Consider the following 27,073-nt stretch of genomic DNA (forward strand, 5'->3'; position numbering starts at 1 on the left):
CTTCCCCCTCTGATCGGAATCGTTACAGCACACATATGCACGAATTTTTCTGGAAAGATGTCTTCTGGTTTAAATGGGACATGAGAAACAAAATCTCAGAGCGAAAGGATGGTTTCTCCATAAGCCGCAAGGAAAGAAACGAGATCCTCTGAGATACATAAACCTGCTTCCCCGCCTACCCCCCACCTTGTGTCCCCACGACCAATGCAGGGGAAATTTTCACCTTCTGAAAGGAACAGTAAAAAGACACCTGAGCTCTTTTTAAGGAAAAAAGAACTTCAAGAGTTTTCCTTCATGATCATCGACTAAAGACCATTGTCTTGGGTCAGCCTGACTCTGTTTCGGGTGACTGAAAAAAGCCTGCCTCTTTTATTCATCCACAGGAACGATTTGTGGCTGTTGCCTGGGATTGGAAGCCCAGCTGGCCTCACTGAGAGCCAGGGCATTCTTCCATGTCCCTGACACCATAATTGTGGCTATCATGTGACTGCTTCCTTGTGCAAAACAAGATTCATCAGCTGTTGGGTTGGATCCCATGGAGGATCTGTATGTAAGGCAAAGAGGGGGGTGTTGCCCATTCACCCACCCCTTCTGTTTCAGATCTCCTACTCCTCCCTCCAGGCTATTCCAGAGGCATCCCCTTACCCCCACCCTTAGCATTAGTGGGGGAGGATTTCGGCCAGCAATGAGAGGGGGAGGCAGGGAAGTTCTGTTCCAGAAATCCCTTCCATCTGTAGAAATTCTCTGTGGGATTCTAAGCTACCATGCACAGGGTGTTATTACCATTTCTTATCACAGCAACGATCATTTCAGTTGACTGATTTTGTTTATAGAGGATTGGTGGGGTTTTTTTTATTTAGAGACATCTCAATTCAGTAATGTTAGAGAAGCCAAGCACAGAAAGACTAAGAAAGAGGGAATGAGAAGCGTTTGTGACTCAGACCCCTCCTGTACAAAGTACTTAGCATTAATAAGAATAACATCTACATTTTGACTTTTATTTTACCATCAAATCACAGCTGACTAATGGCAACCCCATAGGATTTTCAAGGCAAGAGACGCTCAGAGGTGGTTTGCTATTGCATGCCTCCGCATCACGACCCTGGTATTCCTTGGAGGTCTCCCATCCGAATCCTTGCCAGGGTCAAGGCTGAGAGTGTGTGACTGGCCCAAGGTCACCTAGCAAGTTTCCATGGCAGAGTGGGGATTCGAACCTGGGTTTCTTAGATCCTAATCTGACATCTTAACCAAGGCACTACGCTGGCTCCCTTTTGCCTATGCAGAATACTATATATCCTTCTTTCCTGCATCATCACAGTCATAATATATTTTTCCTATCAAGTTGCAGCTGACTTCTGGCGATCCCGTAGGTTTTTCAACCAAGAGACATTCAGAGGTGATTTGCCCTTGCCTGCCTCCATGTCACACCCCCTGGTATTCCTCCGAGGTCTCCCATACAAATGCTTGCCAGGGTCGAGGATAAAAGTATGCGACTGGCCCAAGGTCACCCAGCGACCTTCCATGGCGTGAGTAGGGATTTGAACCTGAGTTTCCCAGATCCTAATCTGACACCTTAACCACTACACCATTCTGGCTCCTTTTTGCCTATGCAGTGTGCTATATATCTTTCTTTCAAACATCATCATGAATACAGACTGCTTTTCTGTATTCATGCCTCCATTAGCACACAGTTTATTCCCTGATCATTCCAGCCAATGCATACAGTTTCCCCCAACCCAGGTTACTTTGATCCAGGCTGAAACGAGGAATAAAGGAGGTTAAAGCGACCATGCATAAATGACCTATGATTCTATGGGGGAAAACGCATGGTCGCTTTAGCCTCCTTTATTCCCAGTTTCAGCCAGGATTCAGCCAGGATCGAACGCATTCGTTTCGCCGAATGTGCGTTCGATTCAGGCTAAATCCTGGCTGAAACAGGGAATAAAGGAGGCTAAAGCAACCATGCGTTTTCGCCCTATGATTCAGCACTGGCTATGGACCACACTGACTGCCAACAAATTCACTGAAAGCGGCACTGACAAATTGTTTCCTGACGGCCTGATCAGGAATTTATAATGGCCATTTAATGGTTTCCTGCTTTGTGCAGAACATATGGCACGCTTCCAAGGTCCTATAAGTGTAGTCACCTCTCTAAACTATTGCTCCCCCATGAGCAACTGGGCTGAGTCACAAGAAACACTGGAACATCTCACCCTCCGAGTCACAGTCGGGTCCCGTAAGGCCTTTCCCATCAAATGCCCCAGTAGGGTGTTGGTCTGCAAGAAGCGCAATCGAATGCTGGTAGCTTTGGTGAAATTCCTCAGTAGAGGGGAATAAGAGAAGTTCATGGCTCCGGGACGTCCATTCACCAGAGAGACCACAATCTGCAAGAGAGACAGAAAAGGTGAGGGAATCATCAGAAGAACATTTTTCTCTGTCTAATTTTCCCTTGAGATAAATCAATTCAATTCTCACCTAGGGTACCAAGCTTCTAGACTCTATTTTTATTTATTTAAAATATTTGCATGCCACCTTTCCACCCAACTTAGTGTCGCCAAGGGAGCAAATAAACAAAACATTAAAACAGCAGATACAATACAGATAATGATATAAAACATTTCAAACCATTAAATGAAACGTATAAACCCAGCGACACATGAAAAGGGAGGAGGGCCAAAGAAAGTTAGTCAAGGAATGCCAAAAAAAAAAAAGTCTTCTTCACCTGCTGGTGGAAAATAAAAGAGGGAGACAGATAGACCTCCCTGATGAGAGATTTCCAGAGTTTAGGTGCCACAACCAAGAAGGGCCTTTTCCAGGTTGCCTGCCTCCGTGGGACATCTCTGGTATTCCTTGCAGGTCTCCCATCCAAATACTAGCCAGGGTCAGGGCTGAGAGTATGTGACTGGCCCAATGTCACCCAACAAGCTTCCATTGTTCAAGTGGGGCCATGGCTCAGTGGTGGAGCCTCTGCTTGGCATGCAGAAGGTCCCAGGTTCAATCCCTGGCATCTCCAGTTAAAGGGACTAGGCAAGTAGGTGATGTGAAAGACCTCAGCCTGAGACCCTGGAGAGCCGCTGCCAGTCGGAGTGGACAATACTGACTTTGATGGACCAAGGGTCTGATTCAGGATAAAACAGCTTCATGTGTTCATGTGTTCACTTGTCTAGCCTCAGATAAACAAATGCAGGCTCTGAGTTATGCAGATGTATCACAGAACAGAGCCAGTGTGGTGTATTGGTTAAGAGCAGCGGATGCCAATCTCAGGAACCGGGTTCAATACCCCACTCCTCCACATGAAGCCTGCTGGGTGACCTTGGGCCAGTCACAGTTCTCTCAGAACTCTCTCAGCCCACACGGAAGCAGGCAATGGCAAACAACCTCCGAATATCTCTTGCCTTGAAAACCCTACGGGGTCACCATAAGTCTGCTGTGACTTGACGGCTCTTTCCACCACCACCGTCACAGAACAAAGTCTTATGGAGAGGACCTGTTGGGTTTTGACCTAAAAACACTAAGTTGTGAATACTTCCATTCTGCAGTTTTCTTTGGCCTGTCTCCATAAAGGCCCCTTCCTCCATACCCCACTTGGACGGAACACATTGCTTTCAGAACAAGCTTGTCTGTGGTTGAATGAACTCTTTACACGCCATCCCAATCCGTCACTAATTCCAGCAGAGTTCGTAGGCTGAAACGCAGTGTCTGCACAGCTGGAACGGTTCCGCCAGTGTGACTCAAGATTACTGCAGAAATCAGCAACAGGATGTAGCAGAGTTTCCCAGAATATCATCCCATGGCCTATTATCAGCTGTGATTGGCTCAAAAAAAAAAAAAGATTTAAAAAGGAAAGTTCAGTGGGTTGGAAAGGGTAAGAGACCTGGAGAGTCCAAAAGCTTGGTGGCAGAGCATTTGCTTTGCATGCAGAAGGTCCCGGGTTCAACCCATTGCATCCACACTTGCAAAGATCAGGTAATAAATAGGTGATGTGAAAGGCCTCAGTCCAAAATGCTTCATAGCCACTGCCAGCCTGAACAGACAGTAACTGATCGTGACAGACGAATGGTCTGATTCAGTATAAAGCACAGTTCCTCCGTGTGTTCAGAGGAAAAATGTGTTCAGAAGAACAAACATAACAGAATACAGCGGATCAGAGAGCCGGTGTGGTGTAGCCGCTGAGGTGTCCAACTAGGACCTGGGAAACCCAGGTTGGAATCCCCACTCATGCCATGGAAGCTTGCTTGGGCCAGTCACACACTCTCAGCCCTGACCCTGGCTAGTATTTGGATGGGAGACCTCCAAGGAATACCAGGGTCGTGACACAGAGGAAGGCAATGGCAAACCACCTCCAAACCTCTCTTGTCTTGAAAACCCTACGGGGTCACCATAAGTCAGCTGTGACTTGATGGCAATAATAATAATATTGCAGATCCACTGTTTCTGTGCTTTTCCAAATGTAAGAATGGACTCAAATAGATGGCACCAAATTTGTTATCTGGACAACCTCAGCTTTCATTTTTAAAGCAGGTTTTTAGCTGTTATGGCTGCAGATAGATAAAAATGGCAAGCTCTGGTCTGGATAAAACTGGCAAGCTCTGGAGGAAGGCTCTAAAACCAAAGAACTGGTTTCAGAGAACTAGACAGAATTTGTAGAAGTCTGTGCCTTTAATTTCAGTCTTCTGTATAGCTCAATATTGGCTGCCTAGCCTCAGTCTCCACACACTTCCTTGCTTGCATTCCCCCACCAAATACCAACCGATCTTTGTCCCCTTAATCTTCACAACAACCCTACTCAGGGAAGTCATTTTTATTTCCATTGCTATTCTCACTGTATAGCCAGGGAGTTGAATCAGAGAGTTAAGTCTGTGATTAGGTGGAATTTTAATTCAGGTCCAAATTAAATTAAAGCCCTACATTGGTTTGGGACCAAAATACCTGAAGGACCACCTACTCCCTTATGAACCTACACCACCACTGCAGTCATGTTCAGAAGCCCTGCTTCAGGTGCCCCCGCCTTCTGAGATTAGGTGGGTGGCAGCCTGAGACAGGGCCTTCTCGGTCATGGGATCAGAGCGCTCGAACTCTCTCCCCAGGGAGAATTGTCTGCCCCCTTCTGTTGCCGCCTTCTCCCAGTGGGGGAAGACTTTTTTGTTTTATCTGGTGTTTCCTCAGTGAACCCTCCTTGTTTTAATTGCTGGTTTTCTGTTTTTGTATGTGTATTTGACCTCTGGTTTTAATTTTTTAATCATGTGTTTTTGTTTGCTTTAATAGTTTTAAGACATGATTTTCTTATATGTGTTTGTAATTTGTTAGCCACCTTCGTGGCCCTTATGAGGGCAGAATGGCAGGATATAGGTTTTGTAAATAAATAAAAGACAGGTTCCATCTACTGGTTCATACTGCATTCTCAAAAAGAGAAATGAACAAGATCTGCAAGCGTCTAAATATATTTTTAGGTTTATTCTGGGATTTGTTTTGGGTTTTTTTGGTGCCATCAAATCACATCTGACTTATGGCGACACCGGGTGAGATTTTCAAAGCAAGAGACATTCAGAGGTGGTTTGCCACCCTGGAATTCCACAGTGCAACCCTGGAATTCCACAGTGGTCTCCCATCCAAGTACTAACCAGGGCCGACCCAACTTAGCTTCTGAGATTTGACAAGATCAGGCTAGCCTGGGGCTACCCACATCTCCAGATCTAAACATATCTTTAGTACCTCATGTTAAATACATTTTAATGCACAATTATCGAGATAGATCGTTTTAATTATAGAATCTGAGTTTCCCTGACGCACAACCATGCAAAACCCAGAGCACTCACCTCTCCATTCTCCAAGGGCACAATGCGGGAGTATTCAGTGGTACAGATGACATGGTCATCCTTGGTGATCCGCTCCACCGTCTTCAGGCCAAATTTCTCTATACAATCTCTCTTGGAAGCTGTTGAACAGAATCGAAAAGATCCAAGTTTTAGAAATGTGATTTTAATCCTCAAATACCCACTAAAGGTCAGAAATTAGATGCGGGTCCACAAATTCTGAGGCAGGGGACATAAGAACATAAGAATGGCCATGCTGGATCAGACCAAGGTCCAACATGTCCAGCAGTCTGTTCACACAGTGGCCAACCAGGTGCCTCTAGGAATCCCACAAACAAGACAACTGCAGCAGCATTCTCCTGCCTGTGTTCCAAAGCACCTACTATAATAGGCATGTTCCTCTGATCCTGCAGAGAACATAAGATCGTAAGAGAGGCCATGCTGGATCAGACCAAGGTCCCATTAAGTCCCATTAAGCCCAGCAGTCTGTTCAGTCTTTTGTTTTTAAAGCAAACTTTGGCCAAGGAGCCTTCGCCTGAGGCAAGAAGCTCTTTTTGAGAATCCGACAGGATCCAATCCAGTATTTTGTACTAAATATGCCCTTTATCAGAGCAGATTGGCCATTTATTTTACTGGAGGAAATCCCAATGGACTACCTCCCCCCACACCCACACACTGTGCTGTCTGCAAGGAAAAGTACAGGTGATCTAAGCTCCACCCGCCTCCACAATGGAGCCAGCAAGGGGAAGTACGGGCGCTAATAGAAAAGGGCAAAGCCATGAACCACAGAGACTATGCCCCTCCTCACCCAGACCAGTGGCAGCTGGCTTTGCCTCATGCCAGCAGCACCCATACACCTCCTTGTGGACTTCCACACCCCCAACAGTGAAGAAGAGCACAAGCACAATGGCGTCAGACTGGTGTAGGGGTGGGGCAGGAGGCAAACAGGAGCATGGGCACAGCAGTGCATCACTTCAGCCTGAGAAGAGGAGCATGGGTACAGTGGCGCCCGGCTTTGCCCTGTTCTGGCCCAGCCATGGTGCAGCTGGTGAGGAGGAGCCTGCTTTCACCTTGTGCTGGCTGAGGGATGCAGTGTCTGGAGAGAAGTGAAGAAGAAGGAGGAGGAGGAGGACGAGGAGTTGGTTTTTATATGCCAACTTTCTCTCCCTTTTAAGGAGAATCAAACCGGCTTACAATCACCTTCCCTTCCCCTCCCCACAACAGACACCTTGTGAGGTAGGTGGGGCTGAGATAATTCAGAGAGAACCGTGACTGGCCCAAGATCACCCAGCAGGCTTCATATGGAGGAGGGGGGAAACCAACCCAGTTCACCAGATTAGCCTCTGCCGCTCATGTGGAGGAGCAGAGAACCAAACCCGGTTCTCCAGTCCTCCGCTCTTAACCACTACACCACACTGGCTCACCACAGTGCTAGCCTTTGCCCTGCTGGCTTGTGCAACATGCAGCTGGCAAGGAGGACCGCCATGTCACTTCCTTTCTCTCCAGCTAGCTTTTCAGCCCTGCATCGGGCAAGGGGGTGAGGCAGCGGGAGGAGGTGTGCCTGCAGGAGGGTCTGTGACCCCTTTCCAGGGCCACTCTGGCCTCCCAATCCACCCCTGCCGTTTGTATGACGGCAAAAGTTTATGAGATAACAGGCACCTGAGACCGAAAATTGGGTGTTAAAGCAAACTAACAGGGACCTGTCATAACTTTTCTTTTAAACCTGCTGGTTTTCAAGAACGGAAGCCACACACAGATCTACAGCTGGAAATCCTATCCCTGATGCCAATCCCAACCCATTCCCCACAGACTTGAGTCCAGAAGCAGCTGCAGATGAACTTCTTCTTAATCACTGGCAAGAAGCAGTGTAAAAACCGGCTTAGAGAAGAAAAGAAGAAGAAGAGTTGATTTTTATATGCCAACTTTCGCTACCACTTAAAGGAGAATCACACCGGCTTACAATCACCTTCCCTTCCCACAACAGACACCCTGTGTGGTAGGTGGGGCTGAGTGTGACTAGCCCAAGGTCACCCAGCTGGCTCCTTGTGTAGGTGTGGGGAAACAAATCCAGTTCACCAGATTAGCCTCCACTGCTCATGTGGAGGAGTGGGGAATCGAACCTGGTTCTCCAAAGGCAAACAGTGGTGTGCTTTGGTGCCTGGAAGAGTTCTGCTGACCCCAGTTGGCCTCCCCTCCCAAACGTTGGGTCTGACCCATTCCAGTTTCCCAGAGACCTTTTGTCTGCTATGCTGCTGCATTTTGAGAACAGAAATGGGTGCACAAGAACCAAAACAGAAGTCACAGCGTGGTGTAGTGGTTGAGAGCGGTGGTTTGGAGAGGTGGAGTCTGATTTAGAGAACCGGGTTTGATTCCCCACTCCTCCACACAAGCGGCAGAGGCTAATCTGGTGAACTGGGTTGGTTTCCCCACTCCAACACATGAAGACAGCTAGGTGACCTTGGGCTAGTCACACTCTCTCAGCCTCACCTACCTCACCGGGTGTCTGTTGTGGGGAAGGGAAGGTGACTGTAAGCTGGTTTGATTCCTCCTTAAGTGGCAGAGAAAGTTGGCATATAAAAACCAACTCTTCCTCCTCCTTCCCTAAAAGTTACTGCTGACAAGAAGCATCTTAACAGTTTGACGGTGTTTGTAAACAGGTCAAGAAGCCCAGCGCAGAAGATTCAGCCACGAAAGATATATTTGCTACCCTGTATGGCATTCCTACTTGGAAATTCGAGAAGTCGATAAGGAGCTGTCATGGCTTCATTTCCACCACCACCACCCCAAAAAAAGTCCCAAGTTGCTTGATGAGAGATGCGGAGGTAAACTGACATTTCCTCAAAACCACATTCATGTCCCTGGGCGTACACATCACACACAGATGCCTGGGAGCTTTAGGCCAAAGTTCACTCCCTCCTGGATGTTTGGCATTCCAGCGTTAGCAAGGAGATGGAGGAGAGGGCACCGTGGGGCACTGTAGCCCCAGACAGGGTGGTCATTTCCTCACAAATCTCAAACCTGCCTGGAATTGTTCACATTCCTATATACTCTGCCTTCCAGTGACAGGACGGGAGTTGTGTTTTGCAGCACCCGGTATAACAGAGACAAAAAGGTGCCTACTGAATTAACCATAATCTAAACCAGGGGTCCCCCACCTCTTTGAGCCTGCGGGCAACTTTGGGATTCTGACACAGGCTGGTGGGTGCAACCCTAAAACAGAGGCCACGGGAGGCGGAGGCAACCACAAAGTGTCAAGGAGCGAGGTTATGCATAACTCTGATAGCTGCTCTTCAACACTTCAGAAGCTGTGCATCCCAGAATGCCTTTTAAAATGAACATAGAATCATAGAGTTGGAAGGGACCACCAGGGTCATCTAGTCCAAAGCTTCTTAAGCTGTGGGTCGCAACCCCATATGGGGTCACGTAACTGAATGTGGGGGTTGTGAAAAATTTGGCAACGGTATAATTTTTTAATGATTTATTATCAGTAAATGTTTGATTTGTATACCTACTTTATATACCTATATACCTGGGGTCGTGAGTGGGAAAAGTTTAAGAAGCTCTGATCTAGTCCAGCCCCCTGCACAATGCAGGAAATTCACAACTACCTCCCCCCCACACACACACCCAGTGACCCCTACTCCATGCCCAGAAGATGGCCAAGATGCCCTCCTTCTCATGATCTGCTTAAGGTCATAGAATCAGCATTGCTGACAGATGGACCACCGGAGTCATCTAGTCCAACCCCCTGCACGATGCAGGAAATTCACAACTACCTCCCCCCCACACACACACACACAGTGACCCCTACTCCATGCCCAGAAGATGGCCAAAAAAAAACAACCCTCCAGGAGCCCTGCCGAATCTGGCCTGGAGGGAAATTGCTTCCTGACCCCAAAGTGGCGATCGGCACTACCCTAGCCATGCAAGAAAGGGCCACGAGAGCCAAACACTGACGCAACCCTTCCTGCCCTCCCTCTCATGACCTGCCTAAGTTCTCAGAATCAAACATTAAAATTAAACTTATTGTTTAAAAATACTGCCTTGCATACACACAGCTTACCTTCAGACACACGGTGAAGATCTTAGTGCTGTGGTGGCAGCTGCTGCCGAAAGCAATATTTTCAAAGACTGGCACAGCCAATCCGATCTCCAATGACCAATCATAAGCCCCGCTGGGCAAAAGCACTATCTGGTCCCCCCACCCCACTTTCTAAAATCTCTTTGCAGGCACCAGAGGCTAGATGGCCATCTGTCAGCAATGCTGATTCTATGACCTTGGGCAGTTCATGGGAGGGAGGGCATCTTGGCCAACTTCTGGGCATGGAGTAGGGGTCACTGGGTGTGTGGGAGAGGTAGTTGTGAGTTTCCTGCATTTTGCAGGGGGTTGGACTAGATGATCCTGGTGGTCCCTTCCAACTCTATGATTCTATGAGAAAAGGTATCTACGGCTATCATGGCGTCCATGGGCACCACACTGGGGACCCCAACTTAAATACATTTTCTTTACTAAGTGCTGGCTCCTAAATTGATATAGTATTAAAATAGTAATAACAGACCTCTGCTATTGCCAGATGTAGAGGCCTGGTCTAGACCTATCACCAAACCATGTAGAATTGCAGACTTAGCCTTCAGTAACATCCTTGCCGCCTTCAGTAACATCCTTGCCATGTGCACAAAAACAACCCAATTGAAATGTGTCTTTTGCCTTAGAACATACATCAACCTGCTGTTACAAAAGAGGTATATAGGATGTATGACCACATTTTAAGATAAGGCTCTTCGGCTGCATAGGGAGTCTATTTAGATGCAGGCCTATTTCAATTGTTTATAGCCACTAGCTTGTTCAGGAAACGTAAGAATTTCAAACCAGGATTTAAATCTATCATTTAAATTGGTAATTTTTCTCCCCTAAGTGGTTTAAAAAACCGAGGCCTCCTCCTAGAGGAACTGCACATCATGTGTGATGTGAAAGGCTGTCAGGTGTCTGGGAGGAAAAGCAGGAGTTGCCTGACTTTGCTTCTCCCTCTGGGATGAGGCTCTGCAGGTCCCCACATCTCGGCCCAGATGTGTCCTTGCAGGGTTATAATGGCTAGACATACGACAGATCCTGTCTACTACTGGCTCTTCTTTCCAGCCTCCAAAATACCTTATTCCCCCATTTTTCTCCAAACTTGCTGGCTACTACTGCTACTGTTTGCAGAGGTTGAGGAAGATCCCCCAAACTCTGGTTGTCTGCCCCATCTGTTTCCTCTCGTCCTCTGCCAATTTTTTTTATTGGGGAAGAAGAAGAACAACAACAGGAGGAGGACGAAGAGGAGAAAGAAGATGAAGAAGAGTTGGTTTTTATATGCTGACTTTCTCTACCACTTAAGGAAGAATCAATCTGGCTTACAATCACCTTCCCTTCCCCTCCCCACAACAGACACCCTGTGAGGTAGGTGTGGCTGAGAGAGCTGTGACTAGACCAAGGTCACCCAGCTGGCTTCATGTGTAGGAGTGAGGAAACAAATCCAGTTCACCAGATTAGCCTCTGCCACTCATGTGGAGGAGTGGGAATCAAACCTGGTTGCCCAGATTAGACTCCACCACTCCAAACCATCCTTAACCACTACACCCAGCTGACTTTCTTACACAGGATTCCAGGGAAAACACCTCTTCAGACAGTGTTCAGACGGGGGGGGGGGGGGTTGGCTATTTAACACAGGAACATTTCCTGGTTGGCAACTGCCCTTGAGGGCCACGCGGGAGCCAGGTGGAAGCACAGCCAAGCCCCAACAACTCTGCCAGCTCCTCAGGGGCCACTTGGATTATGGGAGAAGATGTGGCTCAGTGGTAGAGCCTCTGCAGAAGGTCCCAGGTTCAATCCCCGGCATCTCCAGTTAAAAGGCTCAGGCAATAAGTGCTGTGAAAGACCTCTGCCTGAGACCCTGGAAAGCCGCTGCCGGTCTGAGTAGACAATACTGACTTGGATGGACCAAGGGTCTGATTCAGTATAAGGCAGCTTCATGCGTTTACGTGTTTATGGATCACATCACCGGCAACAGTAATCAGGGTCGGCTCAGCTACTGTCTCCTGTACTGCTGTCAGTTTGAAATAGGAAGCCATGGATGAGCTAATCCTCACTGCTGGAACATCTGGGCTTAGTAGCTTCTGCATCGCTGGCTTGTAGTAGCACTCAGGCTGCTCAGTTTGGTTTGCTCCAGGGCCACTTTAACTTTTGAGTGTGCTCCAAGTCCAGAGTCTGGTCACATTGTGGGAAGACAAGAGAAACAGGAAAAGACAATCATGATAGGAAAAGCAGAAGGCAGCAGGAAAAGAGGAAGACCCAGCGTGAGATGGATTGACTCCATCAAGGAAGCCCCGGCCCTCAGTTTGCGAGACCTCAACAAGGCTGTTAACAATGGGACGTTTTGGAGGACACTGATTCATAGGGACGCCATAGGTCAGAAGCGACTTGAGGGCACTTAACACACACACACACGTCCAGACCCAGAACTGCTTAATATTAACAAGCTTGCTATATCAAGTGCCTTGAGACCATATCCAGGGGCCTGTTTTTTTTCTGGGTGGAGCTTTTTCTTTATAAATCTCTGAAACAGGGAGAAAGCTGGCAAATCATCAAGGTTCTGCTGTTGACGAGAAAGGAACATATATGAAAGCTAAGGGGAATAACAGGGCAAGATCTCCCATACAGGCTCTGTGGATGGCCCTGCAGTGAGACAGGATAGCTCCTGGATTCTCGTGCCTCCAATGTCTTGCTAGTCCCTGGAACTGGTAAGGCAGCCTGCAGTAATAAATTATACACATTAACGTATTGTATCCTCTGTAATGTTTAAACTCAGAGATCAGACATCTTTCTCCCAGGTTTTTCCTTTTACATAGAAAAGCATCTTTTAAATTCAGGGTGCATTCCAAGGGGAGGGGAATTGGCTTAGGAGGCACCATGACCCCTATGTCGGTGTCCGCACCACTTGCACTGTCTAAACCAGCACGGACATCAGCGTAAGGACACTTACGAGGAAAGGTTGAAGGAGCTGGGTATGTTTAGCCTGGAGAGGAGAAGACTGAGATGGGATATGATAACCATCTTCAAGTACTTGAAGGGCTGTCATATAGAGGAGGGTGCCAAGTTGTTTTCTGTTGCCCCAGAAGGTCAGACCAGAACCAACGGGTTGAAATTAAATCAAAAGAGTTTCCATCTGGACATTAGGAAGAATTTTATAACTGTTAGAGCGGTTCCTCAGTAGAACAGGCTTCCTTGGGAGGTGGTAAGCTCTCCTTCCCTGGAGGTTTTTAAGAAGAGGCTAGATGGCCATCTGTCAGCAATGTTGATTCTATTACCTTAGGCAGATGATGAGAGGGAAGGCACCTTGGCCATCTTCTGGGTATGGAGTAGGGGTCACTGGGGGTATGGGGGGGAGTAGCTTGGAATTTCCTGCATTGTGCAGGGGGTTGGACTAGATGACCCTGGTGGTCCCTTCCAACTCTATGATTCTATGATTCTACTTACGCCGGTTCCTGTGGACTGCAGCGGCAGCGCAGCCCGTGGACACCCGCTCAACCTCCCGCCGGTGTCCTCCTGGCGCAACTCCTCACACCAGCATCCCAGGAGGCGTTCCCAGGGCGTTCTGGGAACAGAGCTGCCATTAGGCAGCATCCTAACTCTTTCCAGCCCGGAAACACCCCCTTAAGCAATGGCGGTGCTGTGCCACCTTTTTGTTGGCGCACCATCACTGTTCTCTATGGGGCTTCCCACCCCCCATATTCCGTCCTTTTTAACAAAGAAATAGCCCTTTTTCCTCCCGCGGTAGCTCTCGGGAATGGGCTGTCAGTGTACTTGATAGGCGGCTGCAATTCGTTTTCAAGGCATTAAATATTTAATGCATCTGCATTCCGATATCACTAGAAACGAGGTTATTTTTATAACATACATTGAGCAGGATTAAAAAGTTAAACATTAGCAAAAAAAAATTGGATTCAAATTTTTAAACTTAAAAAAAAAATCCTGATTCCCTGTTCCCCAATAAAAGTCACAGAGTTTGGCGGTTTATGGGATGGGATTTCAGCTGCCGACATGCTTAATTGATTAGGAAACACAATGCATTTCTGGATTAGCATCCAACACTACAACAAAGCGAACATTTTGACCTGTCATTCGTGTATAAAAGACGAGTTTCAGAACCCAAACGCAGCTGGGGGGAAGGCCTTCATGTGGTTTCAAGCATCAAAGAGCTGTGCATTTCCCTATTTTGTACTCCTTGGGTGTTCCAGGAAAAAAATGCATTTGTCATACTCCAATCACAGAGGAGGAAGAACAAGTATTGTACCCTGGCACCATTCTGGTTAACACTGGAGAGCTAAGCCTGCCATGGAAGGAAAGTTCATTTTATGCAGCTGAATAAGATTTGTGCCAGTAACAGACAGGTCCATCCAACATTTTGGCAGCTCATGATTGCAGAAAGAGATTTTAGATTCATTGCCAAGTTTGCTGCATGTTGGACGGATGAATCATTTAGGGTATTCAAAATTTAACAAAATCTTTCATATTGTTGACTGCAGCCAAGAAATCAGAAGGAGATTGAGACTGGGAAGGGCAGCCATGAAGGAGCTAGAAAAGATTCTGAAGTGTAAGGGTGTTTCACTGGCAACCAAGATCAAGTTAATTCATGCCATCGTATTCCATATTACTATGTATGGGCGTGAAAGTTGGACAATGAAGAAAGCTGACAGGAAGAAAGTTTATTCCTTTGAAATGCGATACTGGAGGAGAGTATTATGCATACCGTGGACTGCCAAAAAACAACAACAAATCAGGGGGTTATAGATCAAATAAAGCCTGAACTAACCCTAGAAGCTAAAATGACTAAGCTGAGGCTGTCAAACTTTGGTCACATCATGAGAAGACAAGAGTCACTGGAAACGACAATCATGCTAGGAAAAGTTGAAGGCAGCAGGAAAAGAGGAAGACCCAACAAGAGATGGATTGACTCTATAAAGGAAGCCACAGCCCTCAGTTTGCAAGACCTGAGCAAGGCTGTTAATGATCGGATGTTTTGGAGGACACTGATCATAAGGTCTCCATGAGTCGGAAACGATTTGACAGCACTTAACAGACACACATTGTTGATAAATGTTTTATTCTTCCTAGCTGTTCCAAACATTAAGAAGGCAATTTCCGTACCAAACTCCACAACCTTCAACCTAAGGTTTCTAGTCGAGCTTGGGAAACCCCTGGAGATCTGGGGGCGGAGCCTGGGGAGGGCAAAGTGTGGGGATGGAGCTCAGCAGGGATGTGATGTCATAGAGTCCAACCTCTGAAGCTGCCATTTCCTTCTGGGAAACCTAGCTGTGTAGCCTGGATACCAGTTATAATTCCATGAGAACTCCAGGCTCTATCTGGAGGTTTGGAAAAATAACAGCAATTCAAGCAGGTGGTTTGGTGGACTCTGATCTGGAGAACCGGGTTTGTTTCCCCACTCCTCCGCATGAAGCCAGCTGGGTGACTTTGGGCTAGTAACATGCTCTCAGCCCCACCTACCTCACAGAGTATCTGTTGTGGGGAGGGGAAGGGAAGGTGATTGTAAGCGGGTTTGAACCAACTCTTCTTCTTCTCCTCCTCCTCCTTCTCCTTCTTCTGGGATTTTTTGCCACAAGACGTAGAGATAGCCAGTTGTTTAGATGGCTTCAGCTTTGATGGCGAAGTGGACACTCCACATTCAGAGGCAGCGTTCCTCTTAAGACTAGTTGCTGGAAGAAGATCAATGGCAAGAAGACTTCATGGCATATGACTGGTCAGATCATGAGAGGGAGATCATGAGAGGGAGGGCACCTTGGCCATCTTCTGGGCATGAAGTATGGATCACTGGGGGTGTGGGGGGAAGGTAGTTCGGAATTTCCTGCATTGTGCAGGGGGTTGGACTAGATGACCCTGGTGGACCCTTCCAACTCTATGATTCTATGGTCATTGCTCAAATAAGATGCTGGGGCAGACGGACCCTTGGCCTCATCCAGCCGGAATCTTCTTGTGTGTTGGGTTGGACAATGGACAAATACTTCTATATGTATAAGTCTGCCAACTAATAATCCAGTGGTAGTATATTTTTTTATGAAAACATAACAATTTGCAATATTGTACTTCACAGAGGTTTTCAATGTTGTGGGATGTTCTAAATAGTACATAACAAGTGAAAGGAGTTCTAAAAGAAGACCTGTGGTTTGCATCCATATTCTGAAGCAGGATTCGGTTGATGCGGTCTGCCTCCCTGACCCTGACACACCTCCAAGAAAAACCAGTGTAGTCTTCAAAGAAAACAGAATAAAAAGTAAGCAAAAGAAGAACCGTCGTTACTTTTGCATGGCTCAATGTACGATTCTTTGAAACTGGAAGAAAAAGAGTACCATCTTTTTTTTTAGCTTCTGATATAATTGAATTTTAGTTGGTGCCTTTTTTACAATAAAGCTGCTTCTTGTTCTTTTATCCGCAGAAGAAATCTAACAAGCTCACACATTCAAAGCCATGAAAGTTGGTAGCACACTCCAGGGGGAGATTCACTGTATAGCCTTTCCAGACACTCCTCCGCCAGGTTTTTCTGCTTAAAAGATCATCATAAAGTTTAACTCACATCTTCTACCAATTACGGCTTACGTTCCCTGGAGGGAGCCGGTCCTTAACATGTTTGGAGTAGTTTGGCTACTCCCTCCAAGTTTTATAATGATATATTTGTAGAACACGCTGGTGCTTCTTGGTAACATAAGGATCAGATTCCCCTCTGGAAACCAACAGGCAGCTTCAAACTGAGAAATTCTCATCTTTGATTTCCGTAATTTTCCTTTCCCAGAGATCTACCGGAGGGAGAACAGACAGCCCTGTATGTCTAGCCTCTCTCAAGAAAAGAGGGCTCATCTTCCAAGCCAAACTGAGACCAAAAATAATGAAGAAAATGAGACTTCACAGAAAGTTCCCTTCTTCCTTCCATGCTCGATAATGTGTCAATATAGCAAGCTAACTGCCAAATGGATTCGGACCCTCCAAGCTAAATGAAGAAAGAGGGGTTTTTTTTGCTAAAAAGTCACACATTTGAGCTTAGTGCCACAGCCACCAAAGACAGCCAGAAATCAATGCCAGCATCTCTTTGTGAAAGTGAGGCATATCCCCCACTCAAAAAAAAGACTCCAATGCCATGCAAGAGCCACTGCAAAATGAAAGGTGACATTAGAGAACCAGTCAGGGGGCCACGTTCTAATAAAGTACTTGGAAGAACTCATGTTTGGTCTGCGAAAGCTTTATGGATTATTAATTAACGTGTCACTCATCAGCTAATGTTAAATTGTATAGCTTCAGTCTTGCAAACGGTCTTTGTTATATTGTCTCTTTCTTGAATCCATGGAAGCCTGCTGGGTAATTTTGGTCCAAACACACTGTCTCAGTCAAACATACTTCTCAGGTCACTGCTGCAAGGATAAAATGGAGGAGGAGAGACAATGCTATAAGCAGCTTTGGGTCCCCGATGAGAAGAAGGGGCTGTGGCTCAGTGGTAGAGCATCTGCTTGGCATGCAGAAGGTCCCAGGTTCAATCCCGAGCATCTCCAGTTAAAGGGACTAGGCAAGTAGGTGATGTGAAAGACCTCTGCCTGAGACCCTGGAGAGCCGCTGCCGGTCTGAGTAGACAATACTGACTTTGATGGCTCGAGGGTCTGATTCAGTATAAGGCAGCTTCATGGGTTCAAGAAAAGCGAACTATAAATATCTAAATAAATGTAAGGCATTTATTTGTATATTTAGATACAAAGCTGAAAACTCATGAAACACCTAGTGGTCTTATGATAAAGTGTAAGAAGAGGGAGAAGGATCTTTACATGCTTTAGTACAGATCCTATTTGCCACAAGTAAACAAGCTAGCAGAAATGCACACGGGTACTACCACAGATTTGCTGCACGGATAACCTCCTGCCCACCTCCTAGGCTAGGAGATAAGAGAAGGCCTACAAAACCCAACATTATGTCTGACAGAAGACCTCACCTCTCCTCCAAGCCAGGAGAAGAAGCACAGTCACGGCAACCACACGTTTTGGATGGCGTATGCCTTAGCTTTGAAATATTTCTTTTTGGTACCAGGCATCAATACAACACACAGCAGTGCACATTAGGAAATGGTTTACAGGGACACATTTTGTCCTCTTCAGATCCAATCCGTCTTCCTGTCTCGAAATTCCTGCAAGTCTTTCCTGTGTAAAGCCAGCATTAACTTTCCAATAAATGTTTGAAATGATGGATGAGGAACCTAGAAGGCAGGAAGGAGACGACAGGAACCCATCCCCAAAGACATCTGAATGAACTCAGTAAGCTGCACGGGGGAGGGGGGGAAGACTCCCAGCAGGTTGCTCCAATCTTTACCTGCAAGGCAACCAAAGCTGGTAGCGGAGCCTTTAATTAACTAATTATATTTCTACACCTCTTTCCCTTGCCGCTCAAAGCAGTTTACAATACAATCAAACAGTTTAAAAACCAACCAGAAAGGGCCATATTGAAAAATAATAGCCAAAGTTATCTCCAGACTAAACAATTAAAAGAAAGTGGTTTTTAGGGTCAAATTCACAGCTAACTGCAGCAGATCTCCCTGCCCTAATGGGACATCGCCTGCTAATTTCTGCAGATTGAGTTGCCACTAAAAGCACAGGCAGAACAGGTTGGTCAGCAAACCAAATTCCATGATTATCAACGATCCTGTATCTCTACCTGTTCTGCCTGACGGTGGAGGTCTTTGGGGTTAGGAAGAGGGACTGCCTCCTGAACTGGTGCCAGGAGCCACTGGGTCAGGCGTGTCAAACATAAGGCCCGTGTGCGGGATCCGGCCCCTTGAGAGCTCTTATCTGGCCCACGAGCCAGCAGAGGCAGCCACCGCCCCACACACACTCTCGATCTGGGCTGGCAAGGCATGGCCCGGCCTGACCAAGTGACATTTATGTCATATCCGGCCCTCGTAACGATTGAGTTCGACACCCCTGCACTAGGTTGCTCCGGTTTCCCCATCAGGACTCCCGTGTCTTTAATAGTTGCCTGACCAGGGAAATTCAGCAGTTCAGGGCTTTCGCAGCATTGAATCTGAATGCCAGGAATAACTTCAGCTGCTAAATGTTTGTTTGTATTGCAGCTGTTAAGAGTGTAGGAGTCGCCCACTCAAAATGCTGGCAATTCTTCCAGCGCCTTATAGAATCCCGGGCTTCTGGCAGCTTGGGAGGAGACCCTGCAGAACTCAAGGTCTGGCCCCCACTGCCGAAAGACCATCCCATCTTGGGGGAAATGAAACAATCAATAAACAAAAGGATTTAGCATAGGAACTGGAAGTGGGTGGGTCGTGTTTACATTTTGCTTCCCGGCGGTCAAAACACACTGAAACTTCTCCTTTGAAAACGGTATGTTCACGGGCAAGGGCAGAGATCTGCCCTTTCAAATTTAGGGATTCTGTGCCTTTACCAACTGTTAAGAAGGAAATTGAATTTCTTGTCATTACCCAGGACCGTTGTGCGAGTTTTGAAGAGCTACACCGGTCATAACTTCCACCGATGCCATTATGAAAGTTATAAGATAGCTACTGTTAAAAATCCATGACTCTTTACATTAAAGCACTGGTTCCCAACCAGGAGTCCATGGACCCCCAGGGGTCCGCGAGAACTAAATTAAGGTCCGCGAAACAAAGTTATAAACCCATAATAAATTAATATTTTCAATTAAAAGTTCTCTATTATAATATATATATATATATATTCAAATATTATTCTAAGTTTAATGTTTAACTAACAGTTATGATTAAAGTTTATTTTCAAATTCTCGGAATTTTTATTTTGAACCTTGGGGTCCCTGCACCGAACAAAAAAGTCCTAGTGGTCCCTGGTCAAAAAAAGGTTGGGAACCACTGCATTAAAGGATCGTGTGTGGTAAACATGGTGCGCTGGCTAGGAAATGGCAGGGTCAAGGGAGAGGAATCACAAGATTTACAAATGTTCAGAAACAGTGCAGGGACCAGTGTCCGTGTATTGCTCCTCGTCCCATCTACTTTTAAGTCATACTTACAAGCAAAGTACTGCCAAGGCTTATACGTAAGTCCAAAATCAGTTGATCGCTCAAGCACCCACAGGTCCGGACGAGGGGAATTTGCAAACTTGATCAGAACATAAGCCACGTGAAACAGCTATAAGAGAGAGAGAAGAAGAAGAGTTGTTTTTATACCCTGCTTTTCTTTACAGAAAGGAGTCTCAAAGCGGCTTACCATTACCTCCCCCGCCCCCACAACAGCCACCTTTGAGGTAGGCGAGGCTGAGAGAGTTCGGAGAGAACTGTGACTGGCCCAAGGTCACCCAGCAGGCTGCATGTGGATGAGTGGGAAATCCAATCCGGTTCTGCAGATTAGAGTCCGCCGCTCATGTGAAAGAGCGGGGAATCAAACCTGGTTCTCCAAATTAGAGTCCGCCGCTCTTAGCCACTACACCCTGCCGGCTCTCAAGAAACTTGTTTAGGTCACAGCGAAAAGCAATGCACACCCTGGGAAGCAAAATTTCTCTCCTCCAACAGGAAACACGGTGTCACATTTTGAATAGATGGACACACTCTTGTGGTGGGAAAGCTTTATTCCAATGCCAATCAGGTGTCAAAACCAGAGATCATACATCAGGGGGAGGCAAGCAAACCTCTCAGTACTGGGGAACTTTTAAGAAAGTCCTAAAATGAAGTGGAATGCTCTGAACCATGCTGATCTTCCGTATCTGGTACAGACTGGAGCATCCTTAATGTAGCTGTGCATCCTGGAATAGCTGCCTTTCCACGGCAAGCACACAAGTAATTGCAGGGGAAAGGTGCTTCGTTACCAGGCGATGCATCACACAACGGGGAAAAGAAGAAGTGGCCATATCTAGGGAAGAGCCATATGCAGCAAATGTCTCCTTCCCCACCGGGAAAGCTAACACCTGTCTTTCTCAGAGGAACAGAGGGGGCCAGCCTCAAAATACTGACCTGCACTCATAGCAAGGTCTCACTGACAACCAAAAGAATAATGAAGGAGCAAGGGCTTAGTCTGCAAAGCCACTCAGAAAGGACTCTACAAACAGGCAAGCAACCTAGGTACAAGAGTGTAGGAGGACGAAGAAAAGGAAATATTCTGGAATATTACATTAGGTGCTGTGGGACACAGGCAGGAGAATGCAGCTGCAGTCGTCTTGTTTGTGGGCCTCCTGGAGACACCTGGTTGGCCACTGTGTGAACGGACTGCTGGACTTGATGGGCCTTGGTCTGATCCAGCACGGCTCTTCTTACGATCTTATGAACGGGGGGGGGGGGGTCCACACCACAAGCAATAAGCAACTAAACGGGCTACGAGTCTGAAAACAGAAGCATAACTCAGCCAGTTTCTCTTGAATCCAAGGGGTTTTGTGTGTGACTATTGAGAGCAGTTGCTGAACGGAAGAGGCAACAAGGCAGAAACTTCATCTCAGCAGACTTCACTTGTGTACACAGTGAACTGTTAAGAACATAGGAAGGGCCCTGCTGGATCAGACCAGTGGTCCTTCAAGTCCAACATCCTGTTGCGAACAGTGGACAACCAGTTGCCCCGGAGGGCTGACTAACAGGGCACAGGGATCAAGGCCTTCCTCTGATGTTATTTTGGACCATGCTGATCTCCAGTGGCTGATACAGTTGGTACATCCTTCCCTGCTCTAGATTTACTCATTAGGGGGGAAAGCCCCAGTCCTTGATGCAGGCTGCATGTGCATGAGCTACAGAAAGACAACACAAAAATGGCAAATTCCATGCTGGCCATAATTAGACAAGGAATAGAGAATAAAACTGCTGCTATCATACTGCTGCCCTTGTACAAATCTATGGCGAGACCACACTTGAAATACTGGGTACAGTTCTGGTCACAGCGCCTAAGAAAAGGATATTGCAGAGCTTGAGAAGGTGCAGAAAAGAGCAACCAAAATGATCAAGAGACTAACAACGCATCAGAAAAATGGTGATACGGTGAGTCTGGATGAGCTACAGTTACGAGCTGTAAATAAAAGGGAAAACCTTATAATTAAGGATGAGAAAAGACACTGTGCAGCGATGATAGTCTAGTTATTTTACAGAGAACTAAACCGTGTATTCGGTGTGGTAGTATGAATGAGGATATTGGAATAAGTTTGTAATATACAAATTCTGTTAAATTTTTAAGTTTACACATATTTTAAATTATGAAGATTGTTGAATTTTGTTGTTGTTGTTTATTTTATTGAATAAAAAAAATGATCAGGAGACTAGAGCAACTGCCCTATGAGGAGCGGTTGAAACGCTTAGGGCTGTTTAGCTTGGGAAAAAGGCAGTTAAGGGGAGATATGATAGAGGTCAACAAAATTATGCATGGTATGGAGAGTGGACAGGGAGAAGCTTTTCTCCCTCTCTCATAATACCAGTACACAGGGGTCATCTGTTGAAGATGGAGGGTGAGAGATTCAAAATAGATAAAACGAAGTATTTCTTCACACAGCACATCGTTAAATGGTGGAACTCCCTGCCTCAGGATGTGGTGATGGCTAACAACTTGGAAGGCTTTAAGAGGGGAGTGGACACGAACAGAAAAAAACAACGAGTTTTCCGGAACAGAAAATTCTAGGGAAAAAATTGCTTCCCCTGCTTTGCAAATTTGTAAATGAAAACATTACCCGTACTCCTTTCCCGTCTCACAGAAAGCATTTGTGAATTGACTTTCTCTCTTGAATCAAACCTTTCTTCAGGGCAGTTAATTCTACACCTAGCAAGTCAGCAATTTGGAGGAGAAAGAATTTATCTATAAAATACACATCCACCCAGTTTCACTGACAAGAGTAACAAGTAGCTTTTGATAAGACTTTTTTGGCATTTGGCTTGAGTTGCTCCCAATTAGCTCAAATTCTGATTTATGCAACCGAACCCTTGCCAAGACTGAAATAAATGTACAGCTGAAAAATGTCAGCACTTGGGAGGGAAAAACAAACTCAGAAACAGATTTTCCCTTCACGGGCTGGCACTGGCTCTCTCCAAAACGCCTTCCTTTTTCATCCTGTCAAAAACTGATATTTAAAGGCAGGAAAAAAAACTTTCTTTTATCTATAAGAGGCCCTAAAGAGCATGCATAGAAATTTAGAGCTTACAAGATTGAGTTTAAAGGGGAAAAAACCAAGTCAAGGAATTAAGCTGTGCGAAACTGGTTTAAGCCAAAAGAGATTTCCACTCCATGACCCTCAATCCCAGGAGTTGTAGCCCCAATCAAGAGAAATTCCCTGCTATATTAATTCTGCGGTATTTTTAGATTCTCATGAGCTCCTGGGGCAAAAGCATACAGAACCCCAACCAAGATCAGTACAAAAGAGGGGAGGAAAGGAAAAGGGTCAGTGCGAAAACATGCAAGGCGCCCCCGACCTCCAAGCCATGGTTTGGAAAGCATGCAGCGTTAGGCCTACAGAGAGTAATTATTATTGTTAGTATTTGCCGTCAAGTCACAGCTGACTTAGGGGACCCCTGGGGTTTTCAAGGCAAGAGAACTTCAGAGGTGGTTTGCCATTGCCTGCCTCCATGTCACAACCCTGGTATTCCTTGGAGGTCTCCCATCCAAATACTTGCCAGGGTCAACCCTGCTTAGCTTCTGAGATCTGGGGCCATCCAGGTCAGGGCCAGTCCCTGGCACTTTCATTTAAAGGATATCAAACAGAAGGTGCAGGGAAAGACCCTTCTTTGTTGGACAGAAGCCACCAATCGGAGCTAGATGTGTCAATGGTGGGGGGTAGTCTTTGGAGCAATCAAATTATTTGGACAAAATTGATTATAACAGTAACTAAATGCTGAGCAAATATAATCTTGTACTGTTCTAATCTCAACAGTTGTTCTCAACCACTTTTATAGGGTTTTTGTAGGGAACGGAAACACTTGGAAGGGAAATCCTATGCAGTTACCACAGCCTAAGCCACCAAATTCAGTGGGCTAAGACTACAATAGGGCTCTGCTCAGGATCTTTCTGTCAATGGCCTCCACCTTCCCCCACTCCCATCTCTAAATTCAAACATTCCCACAACAAATTGAGATTAAAGTCTCAGGGAAGGTGGGAGCTGAGAGGAAGAGGGGCCATTATTTGCCTGGCCTATTAAAGGAGGCGAGCTGAGAAATAAGTATGGCGGAAAGGGATGTTAAGTTGCAGCCAACTTATGGTGACCCAGTAGAGTGGGGATGGGGGTAAACATAAGGCCCACGGCTCCGGCTCGAGAGCTCTTATCTGGCACGAGAGGCAGCCACACACACACACTCTCTCAATCTGGCATGGCCCAGTCCGACCAAGTGACATTTATGTCATATTTGGCCCTCTTAATAATTGAGTTCGACACCCCTGCCATAGGGTTTTCAGGGCAAGAGACATTCAGAGGTGGTTTGCCATTGCCTGCCTCGGTGTAGCAGCCTTAGACTTCCTTGGTGGTCTCCCATCCAAGTCCTAACCAGGGCTGACCCTGCTTAGCTTCCGGGATCAGAAGATTTGGGCTTGCCTGAGCCATGCAGATCAGGGTGCGAGAAAAGTACAGGGACCTAAAGAAATCCAAGCAGCTGTGGACCAATGCAACAAAATGAATAAGGTGTGACTCTGCTATCTCCATATATTTTAAGTAGTTTATGCCCCGCCTCTCCACGCACCCGTACAAGGCGGCTGAAACTAGTCACCTAACTCCATGACAGAACATGACTACCATAAAATAAGCCTGCTGCCTCCATTTCTGCCCCCACTTCTTAAGTGGTAGAGAAAGGGAGCCAGCATGGTGTAGTGGTTAAGAGCGGTGGTTTGGAGCGGTGGACTCTGATCTGGAGAACCGGGTTTGATTCCCCACTCCTCCACATGAGCGGCGGAGGTCAGTCTGGTGAACCGGGTTGGTTTCCCTACTCCTACACATGAAGCTAGCTGGGTGACCTTGGGCTACTCACATCTCTCTCATCCCCACCTACCTCGCAGGGTGTCTGTTGTGGGCAGGGGAAGGAAAGGTGATTGTAAGCCGGTTTGATTCTTCCTTAAGTGGTAGAGAAAGTCGGCATATAAAAACCAACTCTTCTTCTTTGTGGACTAATTTAATGGAAGATTAAGGTACTTGACCGCTGCAAACCCATCATCTTATGAAAATGGACAGCTGCCAATGGCATTAAGTAGCATAAACTATCTTCTTATTAGCTGAATTGCCCAGGCCAGATTCTACAGTCAGCTGCTTTCTCTGAGGACTCGGTTCTCACAGGTTTACATCTGTTCCTTGGCAAAGAAAATCTTGAGCAAATACCAGCCAACTGAGTTATGCATTCTCTTGCTTTATACTGTACATTCTTCCCTGAAATGGCTTCAGTCTTTGGGGAGCAGAGTAACATCCCTGCCAGAACCTTGTATGGCTTCTGCCTGGATGGTTTTCAATATTCCCTTTCCAGTTTCCCACAAAACTCACTTATCTCAGAGAACTTTACGTATAACTTGCCACCCTGTTAACATCTGAGGCTTGGCTTTCTTGGATAACAATTCCACCGAACGTTCGTGTCAAACATCAAAGGCATTTCCCCCCACAAATATTTTAATACGGATTAGTGATCCCTTAACGTACTTCAACCACTCTTTAATTCATAAAGATAGTTTTAGAGGGTAGCCATTTAGAGGGTAGAACAGCTAGATATGATGAGTCCAGTAGCATCTTCGAGACCAACAAGGTTTTAGGGGGACGAACTTTCAAGAGGCAAAGCTCCCTTTTGTCAGGTATCTGACTCTTGAAAGCTCAAATCCCTAAAATCTTGTTAGTGTCTAAGGTGCTACTGGACTAACAGAAAGGGGTCCTTCAGCTGTTTCCCATAAGGTGCTTACAGGCTGGGATGGCAGTTCTGATGAGTAGGATGAGAGTCAGCGTGGTGCAGTGGTTAAGAACGGTGGTTTGGAGCGGTGGGCTCTGATCTGGAGAACCGATTTCGATTCCCCACTCCTCCACATGAATGACGGATGCTAATCTGGAGAACTGGATTTGTTTCCCCACTCCTACACGTGAAGCTGGGTGACCTTGGGCTAGTCACACTCTCTCACAGCCCCACCTACCTCGCAGGGTGTCTGTTGTGGGGAGGGGAAGGTGATTGTAAGCCGGTTTGATTCTTTCTTAAGTGGTAGAGAAAGTCGGCATATAAAAACCAACTCTTCTTCTGATCTGGAGGACCAGGTTTGATTCCCCACTCTTCCACATGAGTGGCGTAGGGGAAGGGAAGGCGATTGTAAGCCGGTTTGAGTCTCCTTTAAGTGGTAGAGAAAGTCGGCATATAAAAACCAACTCCTCTTCTTCTATTAATGATTATAACATTCTAATCCAGCCCAGTAACTCTACTGTCAGTTTAATTGTAGTTATCCCTAGTGGCATTATGCCTCAATGAAGACCCAGGTAATGCTCCAACCAGCCTTTGTTAGCTGGATCTTGTTCCTCTTCTGGGTGTTCTTTTCTCTTTAATACGGACAAGGCAGCAATTTTATTGCTCCAGTCTACATAAACAAGAGTTGAGTTTTGGCTCTCCTTTCTCCTTCCCTAAGCAACCGGTAACTATAATCCCGGTCTCTTCAGAAAGGAAATAAAATTCCAGATACCCTCATCAGGAGAACCACACTCCATCCAAGAAGCGCAGACAGAACATAGCCAAAATATGAAGGGGACAAGGACATTTAAACCAACAGGATGCCTATTATCAAGCAAAGCTTATGTTGAGAAAATTCACAGCATTACTATGTGCAGTAGCTCTAAAAATAGAGAGAACTGGCAAGAAGAGTGGACTCGAACATGCCAAATTTAGCCTGTTTCTGCATTTGTGACCAAACACTAATATAAAAAAAAAGCAGGCTTGGTCCTCTCCACTCCCAAGCCTTTATTTAGCTCATATTTTCATTCAAATGAATACAATCCTCTATACCCCTGGAGATTCAACCAAACATTTTCCCAACAGATGCAGACACTGGCATAGCTGATTGCCCGGGCGTAGTGAGTCAACATCCAAAATCCCAAACGAAATTCAATTGGCTTTTGACCTAGAATGAAACAGCCCCTCGACTTAACCATTTCCCTTCCAGGCAATTCCCCCCCCCATTTTCTTCAAAACTGCCTCCCTACCATTTTCCCTCCAGTTGTTCTTCCTCTCCTCCCCTTCCCAACAAGATTTTCCACCCACAGGGGAAATATATACAAAGGAGGAGGAGGAGAGGAAGAGA

General features: G+C 46.3%; 1 protein-coding gene across 1 annotated transcript in view; it reads right to left on the reverse strand.

Annotated features, from left to right (window-relative positions):
• LAMA5 (laminin subunit alpha 5) overlaps positions 1 to 27,073 on the reverse strand; it is a 261,360-nt gene that overhangs the window by 147,396 nt on the left and 86,891 nt on the right. Inside the window, 3 exon segments of the mRNA XM_056844902.1 lie at positions 2,214 to 2,384; positions 5,817 to 5,935; positions 19,888 to 20,005. Of these exon segments, the coding sequence (XP_056700880.1) occupies positions 2,214 to 2,384; positions 5,817 to 5,935; positions 19,888 to 20,005 (408 nt within the window).

Source organism: Euleptes europaea, chromosome 2, assembly GCF_029931775.1.
Source record: "Euleptes europaea isolate rEulEur1 chromosome 2, rEulEur1.hap1, whole genome shotgun sequence".
Lineage (NCBI taxonomy): Eukaryota > Metazoa > Chordata > Lepidosauria > Squamata > Sphaerodactylidae > Euleptes > Euleptes europaea.